Source organism: Parambassis ranga, chromosome 4 (assembly GCF_900634625.1).
Source record: "Parambassis ranga chromosome 4, fParRan2.1, whole genome shotgun sequence".
Lineage (NCBI taxonomy): Eukaryota > Metazoa > Chordata > Actinopteri > Ambassidae > Parambassis > Parambassis ranga.
The window spans coordinates 2,969,777-2,983,262 of record NC_041025.1 but is presented as its reverse complement, the minus strand read 5'-3'; the positions used below and the strand labels follow the sequence as shown (position 1 = coordinate 2,983,262).

Genomic DNA, 13,486 nt, shown 5'->3' with positions numbered 1-13,486 from the left:
TTCTACATGAAAAACAGTGCTATAATTCATTCAGTGTTTTTCATTCCCTTTCTCATATTGTTTGTGTAGAGAGGCTAACATCATTGCCTATGTTTAGTTTACAGCTGCCTCTCCATCATCACAGAGGCAAATGGCTCTGTGCATTACATAGTTGTACAGCCATTTTGGAAAGGGTCGCCATAAATAATGACTAGGAGTGAAATAGAAACTAAAGCAAGAGCTGTTACTTTTCACCACGCCGTGTCTACCTCTGTTGTTCACAATGCGCTGCCTGAAATATGCATGAGGCAAAATGTGTCCCCGCTACAGCCGTAGTGACGAGGCGATAAAGACGAGAGGGTCGGGGAAAAGAAAAAAAAAAAAAAAAGATTGATTTTTTGTGAGGTTGGAACACTGTTATGACATTTGTATCCCTGCTTCTTTGTGCGGCTATGACGGCTTATGTTGGCAGTGTGCCGAAGGTTCAAATGCCCTTCATCTAATGTTCAGGAAAGAAAAAAAAAAAGCAGCTTATTTATTTATTGTAATGCAGCTGTCATGAATATGTATGAGTAGCTATCAATGCTGTCACCTTCAGCAGCATGTATGTGTTTGTGTGTGTGTGGAGGTTTGAGAGTAGGTGGGTGGATGCTGATGAGGGTGTTACTATTTAAGAAAACAAAAGGTTGAAAAACTGTTTATACACCGAGTCAAGGTCACACTCTTCTTTTCTTTGGATGTGTAACTGACTGAGCAACAAGCACGCTCTTAAGAAAAGTTTTAACCAGTGACCTAGATATTAAAACTTGAACTCTGAATTTATACTGAGCGTCTTATTAAACATTTTTTTACATTGTAATAAATAATTAAATTCAAGCCAGAGATCATTTTTATGTGTCAAAATAATTTGGGGATATTAGAAATAAATATAGCATCACATAAAGATACATCAGCCTAAGGCAAACCTAAACGAGCCTGTTTAGCATACTAGCCACTATGCTAACAATGTCAACAGGCACTGATGTCTCAGGTAGGAGCTTTAGGATTGATACATGACTTTATATTGGTTCTGCTGCTATATTATACATAATCAACCCCTGAGGAAAAGCTATACAGGTAAACAGGTAAATGTTGCTTGGATGCAGTTGACTGAGTAAACAAGAGCACACACAACCTTTTAGAGAGTAAGTAATGCTGGCACATTAGTATTTTCTGGCAAAATATCTGGTTCTGCGTTCTGTTCTCGGCAGTGCTAAAACATTCTGCCAATTTACGATCTCTATTATTAGTCCACATCATACTTGAGTCTGCTTTAGATTGAGCTTCCTTTTCTCTATTATCAAGTATTCTAAATGTATTTATTTGATTTGCTTTGGTTGAATCTAAACTGTATTTGGAAAGCTTGTTATGATTAAATTACAAGTCTCCCTTGACAAAAACAGTAATTATACCTCACTGACCACAGGTCTGTGGCTGGTCTAGTGGTTGCTGTGCGTCTTTTGTGTGGTGACATGTTATTTGTGATTAGAATTAAAATTATATAAACACTGGAGAGGGAGAAAGGCTTCTGTTCACTTTTAGCCATTCACTTAAAAGCAAGGTGAAGTTTCGAGAATGTTCCATACCAGTGACTGACCTGCTTTGCATAAGTGCCTGACACAAACCCACAATCTTTTTATGACACCTATTCACATTCAACCTTGGTTGAACATGATGACCAACTCCACCAGCTTTATTGTTGACCTCAACAACTTTCAGTCTCCCACATGAGGATAAATGCTAGTGACTGCCTACTAGTCTGCTGGAGGTGAAGAGTAGCGCTTCTGCATGTGTTTGCATGTCCGTTATTCAGTCGGCTTTGCATGAAACTGAGAAATAAAGGACACTGCAGGTGGTCTGACTGAAGATTCTAGCATGCCACTGTGTGCATGGATGCAGGACGTCACTACATGGACTGGAAGTGGTTGGTTTTTAGCATGAATGGTAGTCCTATTGTTGAGTTTTGGATGTTTTGTGTGCTGTGTATTTGTGAGCAGGTGTTTTTTGGTTCCGCCTTCAGTGGGAGGCACCCTCCCTCCGGGATGATGGGGCGCGACTGGCGGCTGGCACACCTGGGTCTGATCTCCTATCGACTGCCTTTATATTCCTGTGTGGAGCTTCAGACCGACGCTGAATTGTCTACTGTGTTGGGTAACTTTCTTGCTGCTGTGAACCCCGTGTTGCAGTTAAACTTTCACGTGTTACTAGATGAACTTCATGTTTTGTATTCACTCTCCAGGAAGAATTCCTGTGTGCTGTTGCCTCGCCTACCAGATTTACGCCAGCCTCACCACCGCCACGCCACCACCAACCTGCCTCTGTTCCTCATCTTTTGTTCTGAGCAAACATACATTAAAACTCACCCTTTACCCTTTACCTTGCCCGAGTATGCTTTTGGATCCATTCACCACACCAACCCTAATATCTATGAGTAGTTCAATGGTAGTGCTTTAATCATGATTGTTGTTATGGTGACACCCAAAACATGATTGTTTCAACCTCAGCAAACAGAGATTACAGGTGATTTACACACGGAATTAAGAAGTCTTATGGATCAGTGGGAACAAAGATACATACTTTTCCAATATATGCTTCTCTTTCTTATATTTTTAGGCCCAGTTCAGAATCATGAATATTGGGACTGGGCTTTAAATGACAGGTCCACCACCTGCCCAGCAGCCAGCATGGATACTTAGCCATGTTTTTGACACAAAACTCTCTCAGACAAGACAGAACCTAAAATTCTCCTGACATATTTACACATACCCAGATCTACAGATCCATCTAGACAGGCACACAAACACACACAACATAAGAGGAAATAGCAGTGTGGAGAAGTTAAGTTGTGAGTGGAGGTGACAGAGCCCCTCAAGGGAAACCCAAACACAAGAAGGGCCATGCCTATTCTTGCCTTCTATTTCCTACGTTTGTCTTTGAGTATATGTGTGTCTGCACGCTCTCCGCCTCCCACAGGATCTTTCTTCAACGACTACAAAACTAGGACGGAGCCCGAGGAATAAGAGAAAAAAAAAAAAATAAAAAAGACACGAGCAGGAGAAAAGGACATAGGAGGAAAGTGAGATGGCGGAGGGTGAATAGGTCAGGATGGATAGAGAGACAGAGACAGGCACAAGGGATAAAGCCAACCTGTGCAGAGGGAGAAAAAGATGGATGGAGGGGAGAGAGAGAGAAAGACAAGCAGGAAGAACAAAGACATGTAGGAAAAAAGGGAGCCGCAACGGAAAAAAATGCTAAAAGATTCACCATCTGTGAAGTTGACAAGATTCACAACTCTAGTGGAGCTTCTATTGCAAACCCCTCTGGAGTGATGGCACATAGACAATTTCAGAATAATGCAACATGTTGAAATATTTCCAGAAATATTTGAGATATTAAACAGTGTGTAGACGCACTGGGAAATGGCCTAGTTTGAAGTTTAAATGGCCTAGTTTGGTTTATAAAAGCCTGATGCTTAATTCATCATAAAGTAAACATATAGAGAGTTTTTAACACCTTACAGGGAGTTCAGTTTTATTCCTTTTCCCAGCTGTTTAGGTGGGCAGCAGGTGAACAGCTGATTTCATGAAGCATTTACCACAGCATAGCACGCGCAGTAGTTTGCAGGGTAGAGATCTTTACAACTACAATCTGATAATATGAAATTATTGGTAGAGCAGGGGACAAAAGTAGTTGTGATTTCTGATGAAAAATGTGGTGATGTATTGGTTCATTTTATCTGACAAGCTTACTAGCCAGCAGTTTTGTGTCTTATGAAAATTAGACACATTGGACAATTGTGTATTCAAAATGTTTGTTTTTTTTCTGTTGTCATTGAGTACTTGGAAATTATCTAGAGATGCAACATGTTCTGGATATTTTTCCTATTTGGAACAATCAAAGTTATTAAGCCACGCGAACAGGGGTGTAATGAAATTCGAATCCAACTGCAGGACACAGCTCACATAATGCACCATTGTACTCTCAACTGAAATACGTGTGGGCAAAAAACAAAAATGGAACCAACAGAAAGAGAAAAGCTGCAGAATTTGAACAAGACATGCCTTTTCCCCCAGTAGACTAATCATTGTATGTTATTAACTACAATGCTTTGACGCCTAGTGCCAGATAAGGATGTAAAATTTCCACAAAACCTGAACACACAGCAGATTACAGACTGTGATGGCTCACCTGTCTGACCAATGGCACTGGTTTCACGCTTCTCTAAAGTAAACCTCTCCAAACCAAAGCTTCATATCTATAGTACAATATAGGTGTAGCTTCATATTTTTGTGAGTCAAGTAACTGTTGCCAAGACAGTTAATTAAGCCATCCACGTCAAGAGGATTCATTTAGAACCATCTAAAAATCTGAAGTTTTTTGCTCAGCAACATAATACATGTGTTAAATCTAAAATCTCATACCTTGCTGTGGGTAATACTGAGGGGTGTTTAAGACACTGACAAGACAACAGAGCAGCAAACTCTTACTACACGCTGCTAAACAGACTGCAAACTGTTAAAAGAAAAAAACAGCTCTCTGAGTAGTTATATATTTGCTGCCATTAATTAAAATGTGATAATTTGTATTTATTGTATTCTTTTCTTCTGTATCAGTGTGTTATTTTCTGTTTCTCACAATGTCTTTTGACAACCCACACAGCTGACTCAACTGTGGGTCTAAGTTGAGACTGAGATGAAAAAGATGAACAACCGAGCAGGAAAGAAAAACAGGCAAAATTATTCTGAATTACATAATCCTGTCAACTAGAAAGTGTGTTTTTTTTTCTTAATTTAAAAAGAATGCATTTTATCATTAAGAGTCCTACATAGCCAGAAACATCTGACTAATGCATCATGGGTTTTGCTGATTTTTACATATAAATTTAATTTGTTTCAATTTTTAAATTGAAATGTGAATGCGTCCTGCTGAGAATGACGAAGACCAACCGCGGCGCTGCTACCTCTGATCTCAACACAAAGACGACTGCCCCAGCATGTGATAACTTAATGACCACACTCCATCCCACAGACATCAAAAACACTACTTTTAACCACAGAAGACTTCTTTGAACCAGCGCGGCACAGGGCAGTACAATAGTCCTTATGAGGACAAAGAGATGAGTCCCACAGCAATTACACTCTGCCTCCCTCACTTTCACTGCTGCCCTATTGTCTGGCTCTGTGTGTCCTGCTCTCACTTTGTTTTTGTCCTTCTTACCATTATCACACTATGTCTGCCTTTTCCCGCAGCTGTTCATCACTACATTGCTTGCTTTCCTCCCTCCACTTCCCTTTTCTTTCTCTTCTTTGTTCACTGTAAGCTCTTATGATTCAGATGCAGGCTAGAGGTTAGCAAAATCCAAATATATTAAGAATTCTGGTTCAGGGCTTTATGAGATAAAAAAAAAATCCTCAATTGCAGAGATTCTGAGAAAATAAAATATGAAAAAAACAGCATATCTGATTATTTTAATTCGGTTTCACTGACATCACATTAGCTAGCAGCTAATAGCTAACTAGTTCACTCATTCAAAGTGATGCTAACAGTGTAGCATTATAAGATGACACCTTCACTCTTCATCCTCATCCTCAGACTCTGAAACTCATCAGTCTGGCTGCACCACCCTCTCTGTCGCAGCATGCAGTGACAGAAACAAACCTTAGTTTGGATCAAAAATGTTGTATTGACGGTAAGAGTTATATTTGGTCACAAGATGCTTTGAACGTGTTTCACAGTGCAAAGTAAGACCCACATTTTAGAGCCACGACTAAAGATATCTCCACGTTTCTCCTACGATGGTCGTCTTTCATCTGGGACAGACCAAAATTTCACAGTTTAAACTACATGGCATGAAATGGCTAATTCATTCAATCAAATTGAAGATCTGGGGCCAGGTCATATGTCTTTTTGCTGATGCATGTCACTTTAACAAAGACATAACACAGATGATTTCACTGATCACGACTCTACCACATTGACTGATAACGCATTTCTTGCTTTCCAACCCTGCTACAAAATTTGCCACTGTGGCTGCGGCACACATCTAGCCATGAAATTACCCAGTCACTCACCATGATTTGTCCAAAGCACACCATGCACCACTGACTACACTCCACACAAATGTCACTGATAATGACTGAAGTTCTGAAAGTATCCACAGAAATTGCTTCTCCCTCTTTAAGTGTAACCTCTGGCATCACTGCAGAACTCAGTATTCCCCCCAATGCTGTTTGAACCTGTGTGATCCTGTAGCCTAGTAGACATGCCTCCAGTAACTCAGTGGGAGCTGAACCAGCACACACTCAACACAATGCCTGAAGACCTCATAGACTCCTGTGCGGCAAGTTATGTTGTCTGGCTGTTAATATGCATTTGAATTTTCTTAGATGCCTCTGGCCATTCATCAGTAGCAATGTGCACTTTGATGTTCAAATCGTTCATTGTTCTGCAAGAGCTGTACAAAGCGATCCACCAACTAGGCTTCTTGCTATATACCTACATATTGGGCACACTTTTCTCCATGTTAACAGTGATTGCTTAAAGTAAATAGAGAGTCTGTATGGAGCACCAGAACTGGCACAATCAAAAAAGAATACATTAATGAATAAACAAATAAATATTAGTAGTAACAATATTATTAACTAAATCTCATTAAACCCAATAATTAGTACAAATTTAGTTTAAGTCATGGTCTTCATGCACACAGGTCACCACTGTGCAGAACTCAGGGCTCTGTTAAGTTGAAAGTTCCCTGACGTTTCCTAGAAAGAAATCTTTTTTTTTTTTTTTTGCTAAGAGTACACATGTCACACATGTACACATGAAAAAGCTTCTTCTGTAAGACAAGCCACATATCTGCCATGTTGCTTTATCTTTTTTCATCTTCTGTTCCCTAGGCCAAATCTCCCTTGATTGTAACACACACACAAAAACTACAAGAGATTGTCTAAGGTCTTGGTTTCCAAATTATGTTTTTCTGTGTTGTGTGACTAATGTGTAAGCTTCTATAATCTGTGTGTGTGCAACACATTTGCAGAGAGGAAAGGAATAAAAACATGTTTTCTTTTTTCTGTGTTGCAGGACTTAAAGGAATAAGGCACGCCCTGGTGCCAAGACAATGACATTAACACCCAGACCTTATCAAGGACACTGTCAGCATCTCTCTCTCTCTCTCTCACATACACACTCTCACACAAGCGTGCATACACAATGATGCGCTCACATCCAGGAAGGGAGCGGGCAGAGAGACAGAAGACATGGAGGGCATTATCTTGATGAAACAGAGCTTGATACAGTAGCGGGAGCCAACCTGAACACAGCTCTGCTTTCTTTTAATGGAGATTACATAGTCAAGGTCCAGCCTGAGCTCATCTTATTTAACACTGCTACATCACTGTTGAATGAGTGTGAGTGTGTGTGTGTGACTGTGTGTGTGTTTGTGACAGTGTGCCTCATCTAATAAGCTGCAATCTCACCACACATCAACCATCATTATTAGGCACCTTATGACCTCCAATCTGGCAGCCAATCGCACTTTCACTGACCAATGAGAGCACACATCAATAACAGGGAGTGTGGCGCAAAAAACACATACCTCAACCTCATCCCAGCATCACAAGGCCTACAAATTGCATGTCTGATTCAGGGTCCGTCATCTGCAGGGCCTTACAAAGTCTGACAAATATGAAAAGGTCTTTTCCCGCTCTGCTCGCTTATTCTTACTGAAATGCATTAGTCAGAAGAATACTGCTTCTGACATCTTGACTTTCCTACTTAGGGTTTTAAATTGGTCTTAAATTCACTTCCAGGTAGTGTTTAAAAGGTCCTGTCTCTTTAGCTTTCTAAAAAAGCTGCAGACATACCCTGAGTCAAGACCCGCATAATTTGTAGACCCTGATCTCCCAGCTGATCTCTTTCCTCCTCATGTCTTCCTGTGGCATTGTATAGGTTGCATTCAGATTGTACATACCTCCTTGTCTACATATTTTCTTGCCCGGTTTCCTGGCACATTCCTTGGATATTCTTTTGACTGTAAAGTGAATAGAAAACTAAAGAATAACATGGAGCCCCTGGACGCGCAATGCACACAGGAGCTGGCATGCACACACACTGATATACACACACACACAAAGCTGATTGACTGAGAAAGACTTAGAGAGGAAGGAAGGAAGGAAGGGGAGAAATAAAGACAGAGGGAGAAAGAATGAATCACACCAGCTCAATCAGAGCAGTATTCAGTCTATCATTCGGCCAGCCAGTCATTCAGCCAGTCAGCCAAATCAATCGCTGATGATCATGACAACGACTGTCTTGTTTAATGAACTGTAGCCATTGTGGCGGAGCACAATACACTATGATGAGCTACAGACATGGCAGAAGGAGAGGGGAATCAGAGGAGGACAAATAAAGCAGTGAGGAGAAAGAGGAGCTGCGGATGAGAGGAGAATCTGTTAGAGGAGAAATAAGGAGATGATGATGGTGGAGGAGAAAAGGTCACAAAGGATGGAAGATGAAGGAAACAGATTGAGCTAGATATGAATTGGAATGAAAACTTGCCTCAGTGGATGCCACACATGTTTTCTCTGTCATTCTCTTTCTCACACACACACACACACAGTGTCATGCACTTTAAACATGCACAAGGTCATGCTTTCCCTCTACTCACAGACATACATAGATGGAAATACAATCTATGACATCACACCCCAACAACACCACCCTCTCTCTACCATAAGGTTGTGGGTGTAATTCCCGCCTCCAGCTGCACCCACAACCATCCTACCCTGGACCTGCAGGCTAACTCACCATCCTCAGTGGGGACGTAGATGTTAAGATAGAGGCAGTCCTCGCTCTGGTCCTGGACGTATGTGGACACCACGTCAATGTTGTTGGTAAACCACACGGGCAGCATAACATCCGGGAGGCGGCCCTCCACGATGCTCTGAGGACACACAGGGGCGAAGTGTGTGGCGTTGCGGATGTCTGGCCAGGAGATCGGTGGCTCAGGCGGCTGAAAGCGGCGTTCGCCGGTGGGCGGGGAGGCGTACGGCACTCCTAAAAACTGTACGACAGGACCTAGGATCTCGTTGTTGAGTTCCTTCTTGATGCCACGCAGCTTGCCATAGCTGGTGGTGACCACTGGGTCATTCTCATCGAGTTTTTGAGCAAACACAGCAGCTGGGCATGCCTGCAGGAGCAGCAGTCCTAGCCACAGCAGAGTGGACACCCACCAGTTTAGGGAGCCGTCCAGTCCTACATCTCCCATCCTCCTGCTCCTGTTCGTGGCAGTCTGTAGTAGCCGACACCAAGTCCTGGAATGGTACCTCCACTGGGACATTGCTACTACTCCTGTGTGACCTTTTTTTTAAAAAAAAAATCTTTACTTTACTTGTCTTATGGTCTCACTTATGCCATGCAGATGCAAACACAAACACACAAAGACATTAAAACACATTCACACACAGGCAGAAGTGGGTGACTCTGTTGCAGTCGCTAATGATGACCCAGGCTATGTGACCAATCCAAACAGAATATAGCAGCCATGTGTGTCTCCAGTTGGATGAAGGGAAATCTGAGAAATATTCCTCACAGGATGTAAAATATTCCTCAGACAGGTCCTGTCAGTAGCCACTGCGATGGAGAAGTAAAGAGTAAAGATGTCATCTTTAGGAGCCACTTTTTTGAACGTAGACAAGCCAGTCAGTGATGAGGGTTTCCATCATTTATTGATAAGTGCACTGCTATGTGCGTGGTGCAGTGGTTTTTGGTGGAGTGTGTAGAGTTGAGTCCAAAGTCCTGCAACACACAAAGAGAAACAATAGTCAGTATTCACATAAAGAAAGAAAGTGCACATTTTAGTTTAATTAAAGTCAATAAATGATTGTGAAAAGTAAACACAACTGCCTGGTAAAAAGTATTGCATCAATATGACCAGAAGATGGCAGTAATGTGCATTAGCTGTTTGAATTAACAACAAAAGGTGAAGAAGAAGAAGAAGGTGTCGCTAAAGGTAGAAACGTATTGCTGTGAGATGAGGTGCTGTTCACAAGTCAACACTCGGGGACCAGACTTTAAGGCATCAAACGTGTACTTGTGCAACTAGTTGACTAATTATTCACATTTTGTCTTAAAATGTCCATCAAGCATTCCTTAGTTTTGGCCTCCGTGCACCCCTCATGACTGACATGGTCCCTAAAAGGAAGTTTCGAAACAGCATTGCACAAATCCAGCTGTAATAAATAACAACAAATAAGAGTTCAGTATTATGACATATGATTTAGTGCAGTCGAATGCCCATTTCACACATGCACTGTAGCGGTAACAATTCTTTGGACATCATCCGGGGGGATGAGCATGTGAGAATGCAAATGTCTGATTCAGTCAAGTACAGACATTCAGTAGACTTTGTCCTGCCAGCTCCCTGGCTACATCATGTCCAACTAAGCCAATGTGTGAATAGAGGAAGTAATTGTTTGGATAATTCATATTTATGAACTGATGATTTTGATTTTGGTTTCCTGTTTTGATTTTGTTTACATTCTTCTGTTGTTACTGCAGAAACATCCAGTTTGTGCCAAATCTGGACAACATCCAGAGAGGTGTGCTACACTCTCTGGCTTCATCTTGACACTCTTTAGTCTACAATGACATATAAATGTTCCATTTCTCAGATAAAAAATAATTCTCCAAAAAAAATAAGATAATCATCCAGGTCATAGTCATGTCCAAGAGTTTAAATCGAGGCAACTGGACTCAAGGATTGTTTTTTTTAAGATGTGGTGAAACAATCCTTGAGTCCAGTTGCCTCGGTTTAAACTCTTAGACAAAGTCAGAGCAGTTCAAATTCACCTCAAAAACTGGATATACTTTCAGCAGGAACTCTATATGCTGTGTGTGTGTGTGTTAGTGTGTTTATGTCAGATGTACAACATGAAGGCTTGTCTTGCCCAGTATGTTTTTTTTCCCCCCTTCACACTGCTTAGGAGTCAGTGTTCCACTTGGATGAGCTCACCTTCAGATTTCATACACTGAGGTAATCCTGTTTAGCTTTGCACACACTCTCTCTCTCTCTCACACACACACAATGCACACAGCAAATTGTCTATTTGGCTACTGAAAATGCACCGTTTTTACAGACACACAAACAAGCTGAGACGTCTTAAGAGAGATATGACATGATGGCACACACACACACTTGCTTTGGGCTAGAAACGGATTCACATTTCTGTCTGAATCAACACACACACACACAGAGAGAGAGAGAAAGAGAAGCAGAGAATTGAGTGGCAGACAGCAAGATGTGCATAAGTTAACAACAACAGAACTATAAGGAAAATAACAAGACAGGAGATGGAGATCAAACAGAAGAGCGCGTCACATGGTGATTAAGTTTACACACCCACTATCCGTGTGTGAGTGTTTGATCATAGATAATTTAGCATACTTCACAAGCGACCTGGAGTTAATTGGAATACATAAAGAAGTAAAGTTAGACCCTGAGACCCTAACAGAAACTAGCTTATGTATCAGTTCCATTTATGCAATAAACAAAGAAAAGATCTATATCTTCATAACCTTCATAAATATTTGTATTTAATTGAGAATCCCTGAAAGGCAGGTGTCTTATATTCATACATTAAGTTCCCAGTGAATAAACTTCACTGAACATGAAGAGGTATACTGTGTTGACTATTACTTTTTGTTCTTGCTGTTGAAAACCTTTCTGCAATGCCCACTGTGCATACAGTGCATTCCTGTTCTTGGATTAAAACTGAAAAATTGCTGCATTGCCCATCCCTGAGCCATATTCTTGCTGACTCATCAGCTGCAAAAGCTTGTGTTGCCATGACAACCTGCAAGTGTGAGTACTAATGTCGTCAGTTTTTTTAAAAGTCACTGTACTCCTATTGTCCAAACCCACATAAATCTGTATGTATGCATACGGTTACAGTACAGATAATATAACACCATGGACATCTTTGCAGTGGAAGGACAGTGGGCCTTCTTTTAAGCATGAACATTTAAACATGATAGAATATGACCCAATACCAAAGGGTTCAATCAAGGAAACTCCACTTGACTATAAATGGAGTGAGAGTCATTTGCTGTATTGTAAGTGTGGGTATACTCAGTATGATCATATGAGAACACACAATCTCAAACAGAGCCCTTCTTTTTCTTGCCTGATCTATTTGCGTACATCCAAAAATCTACCTGCTGTATTTACAAAGACCTAATTTTACTTGTAATGATCACATGTTCTATTTCTGACAGGGGAGTTATGGTTTTAATGAGGAACATGGCTGAGTAAATCTGAGTATTTTAAATTGCTCTAACTGCAAATAGACGAGAAGTTGCTTATTTTCTCGCTGTATTTAAGTTTTCAAAGACACCTGCAGTGCTGGTTATTATTATAAAGAATTATAAAGAGGAAAGCCTTAAGACAGGCTTATGCTACATGTTTCAATTTGTTTGTTTCAACAATCTCTAACAGAAATGATGTTTTTGTTGTTTTTTTTTAATCTCTTCACTAGTCATCCTCATTTATGCTGTAATTTCTGTTGCTGTGTGTGTTCAAATGGGTTGGAGTAGAGTTTCACACAACAATTTGGAATTATGTTTAACAAGAAAGCTGAAAGTGAATGGAGGTGCAAAGAGAAGGTTTACAAAAGATTTTTTTTATATCCTGGTGGAGAAAAAAAATCAATCTTTTCTTTTTCGAAAATCAACAGCTCTACAAGGTTTCCTACACACACACACACAAACACACACATGGAATAACACTGGTGAGCGCACACACACACAGAGGGTAGTGCTAAAGTGCCAGTCATTTAATTTCCTGTACTATGCCTCTTGTCTCAGGGTACATCTTTAATCATCTTGCAGAAACACACACACAACCTTTACATCTGCACGGGAAACTTAAAATAAAACAATTTTAATTTGTTATGGCATTAAGCACAGGAAATGTCATCAGATTTGGTCACAATAATAAACTAAAAATACCAACTGAAACCTCAGCTGAAGATTTCTTTTTTGTTGCATGTATGAGAGCTGTACATGATCTATATTCATTGTGTAAAAAAATCATGTTGGCAAATCATGTTGATGCCAGAGGATAAAATGCTTGGTCGGCCGCCTTTTTTAAGTCAGCAGTTTTTGTTATTTGTTCAGGGACACAGAAGAATTGCATACTAAACCCCTTTTACTTTTAGCAAACTGAAGCATGCTAAATGGTCCCTTTGGATCATGTCAAACGAGAGAACCAGTGGAACATACCCACATTTTCTGCATAATGATAGAAAATTATTACAGTTTCAAACATAAAAAAGGGCTGTTGTGCTTGAATAATGCCATTTTAATACGACAGCCATGCTTCGGATAGACAATAAAAATATATACTGTAGGTCTTGGGTGCTTCTCCAGCTTTTATTACAGCTGGCAAAGGATTTAGGCAATCACCAAAAGC

General features: G+C 40.6%; 1 protein-coding gene across 7 annotated transcripts in view; it reads right to left on the bottom strand.

Moving 5' to 3' along the window:
• Positions 1-9,355, bottom strand: part of nlgn1 (neuroligin 1) — a 212,082-nt gene extending 202,727 nt beyond the window's left edge. For 2 of the 7 annotated variants that reach the window (XM_028403398.1, XM_028403396.1), the window contains exon 1: positions 8,824-8,944. In XM_028403398.1, coding sequence (XP_028259199.1) covers positions 8,824-8,929 — 106 coding nt within the window. In that variant the 5' untranslated portion in view covers positions 8,930-8,944. Of the gene's footprint in view, positions 1-3,989; positions 4,004-4,487; positions 4,515-5,783; positions 5,809-6,043; positions 6,049-7,987; positions 8,048-8,591; positions 8,599-8,819 lie in introns of all 7 variants that reach the window. The other 5 variants (XM_028403401.1, XM_028403399.1, XM_028403400.1 and 2 more) reach the window with 5 other exon arrangements.
• Between the last annotated feature and the right edge of the window lie 4,131 nt (positions 9,356-13,486).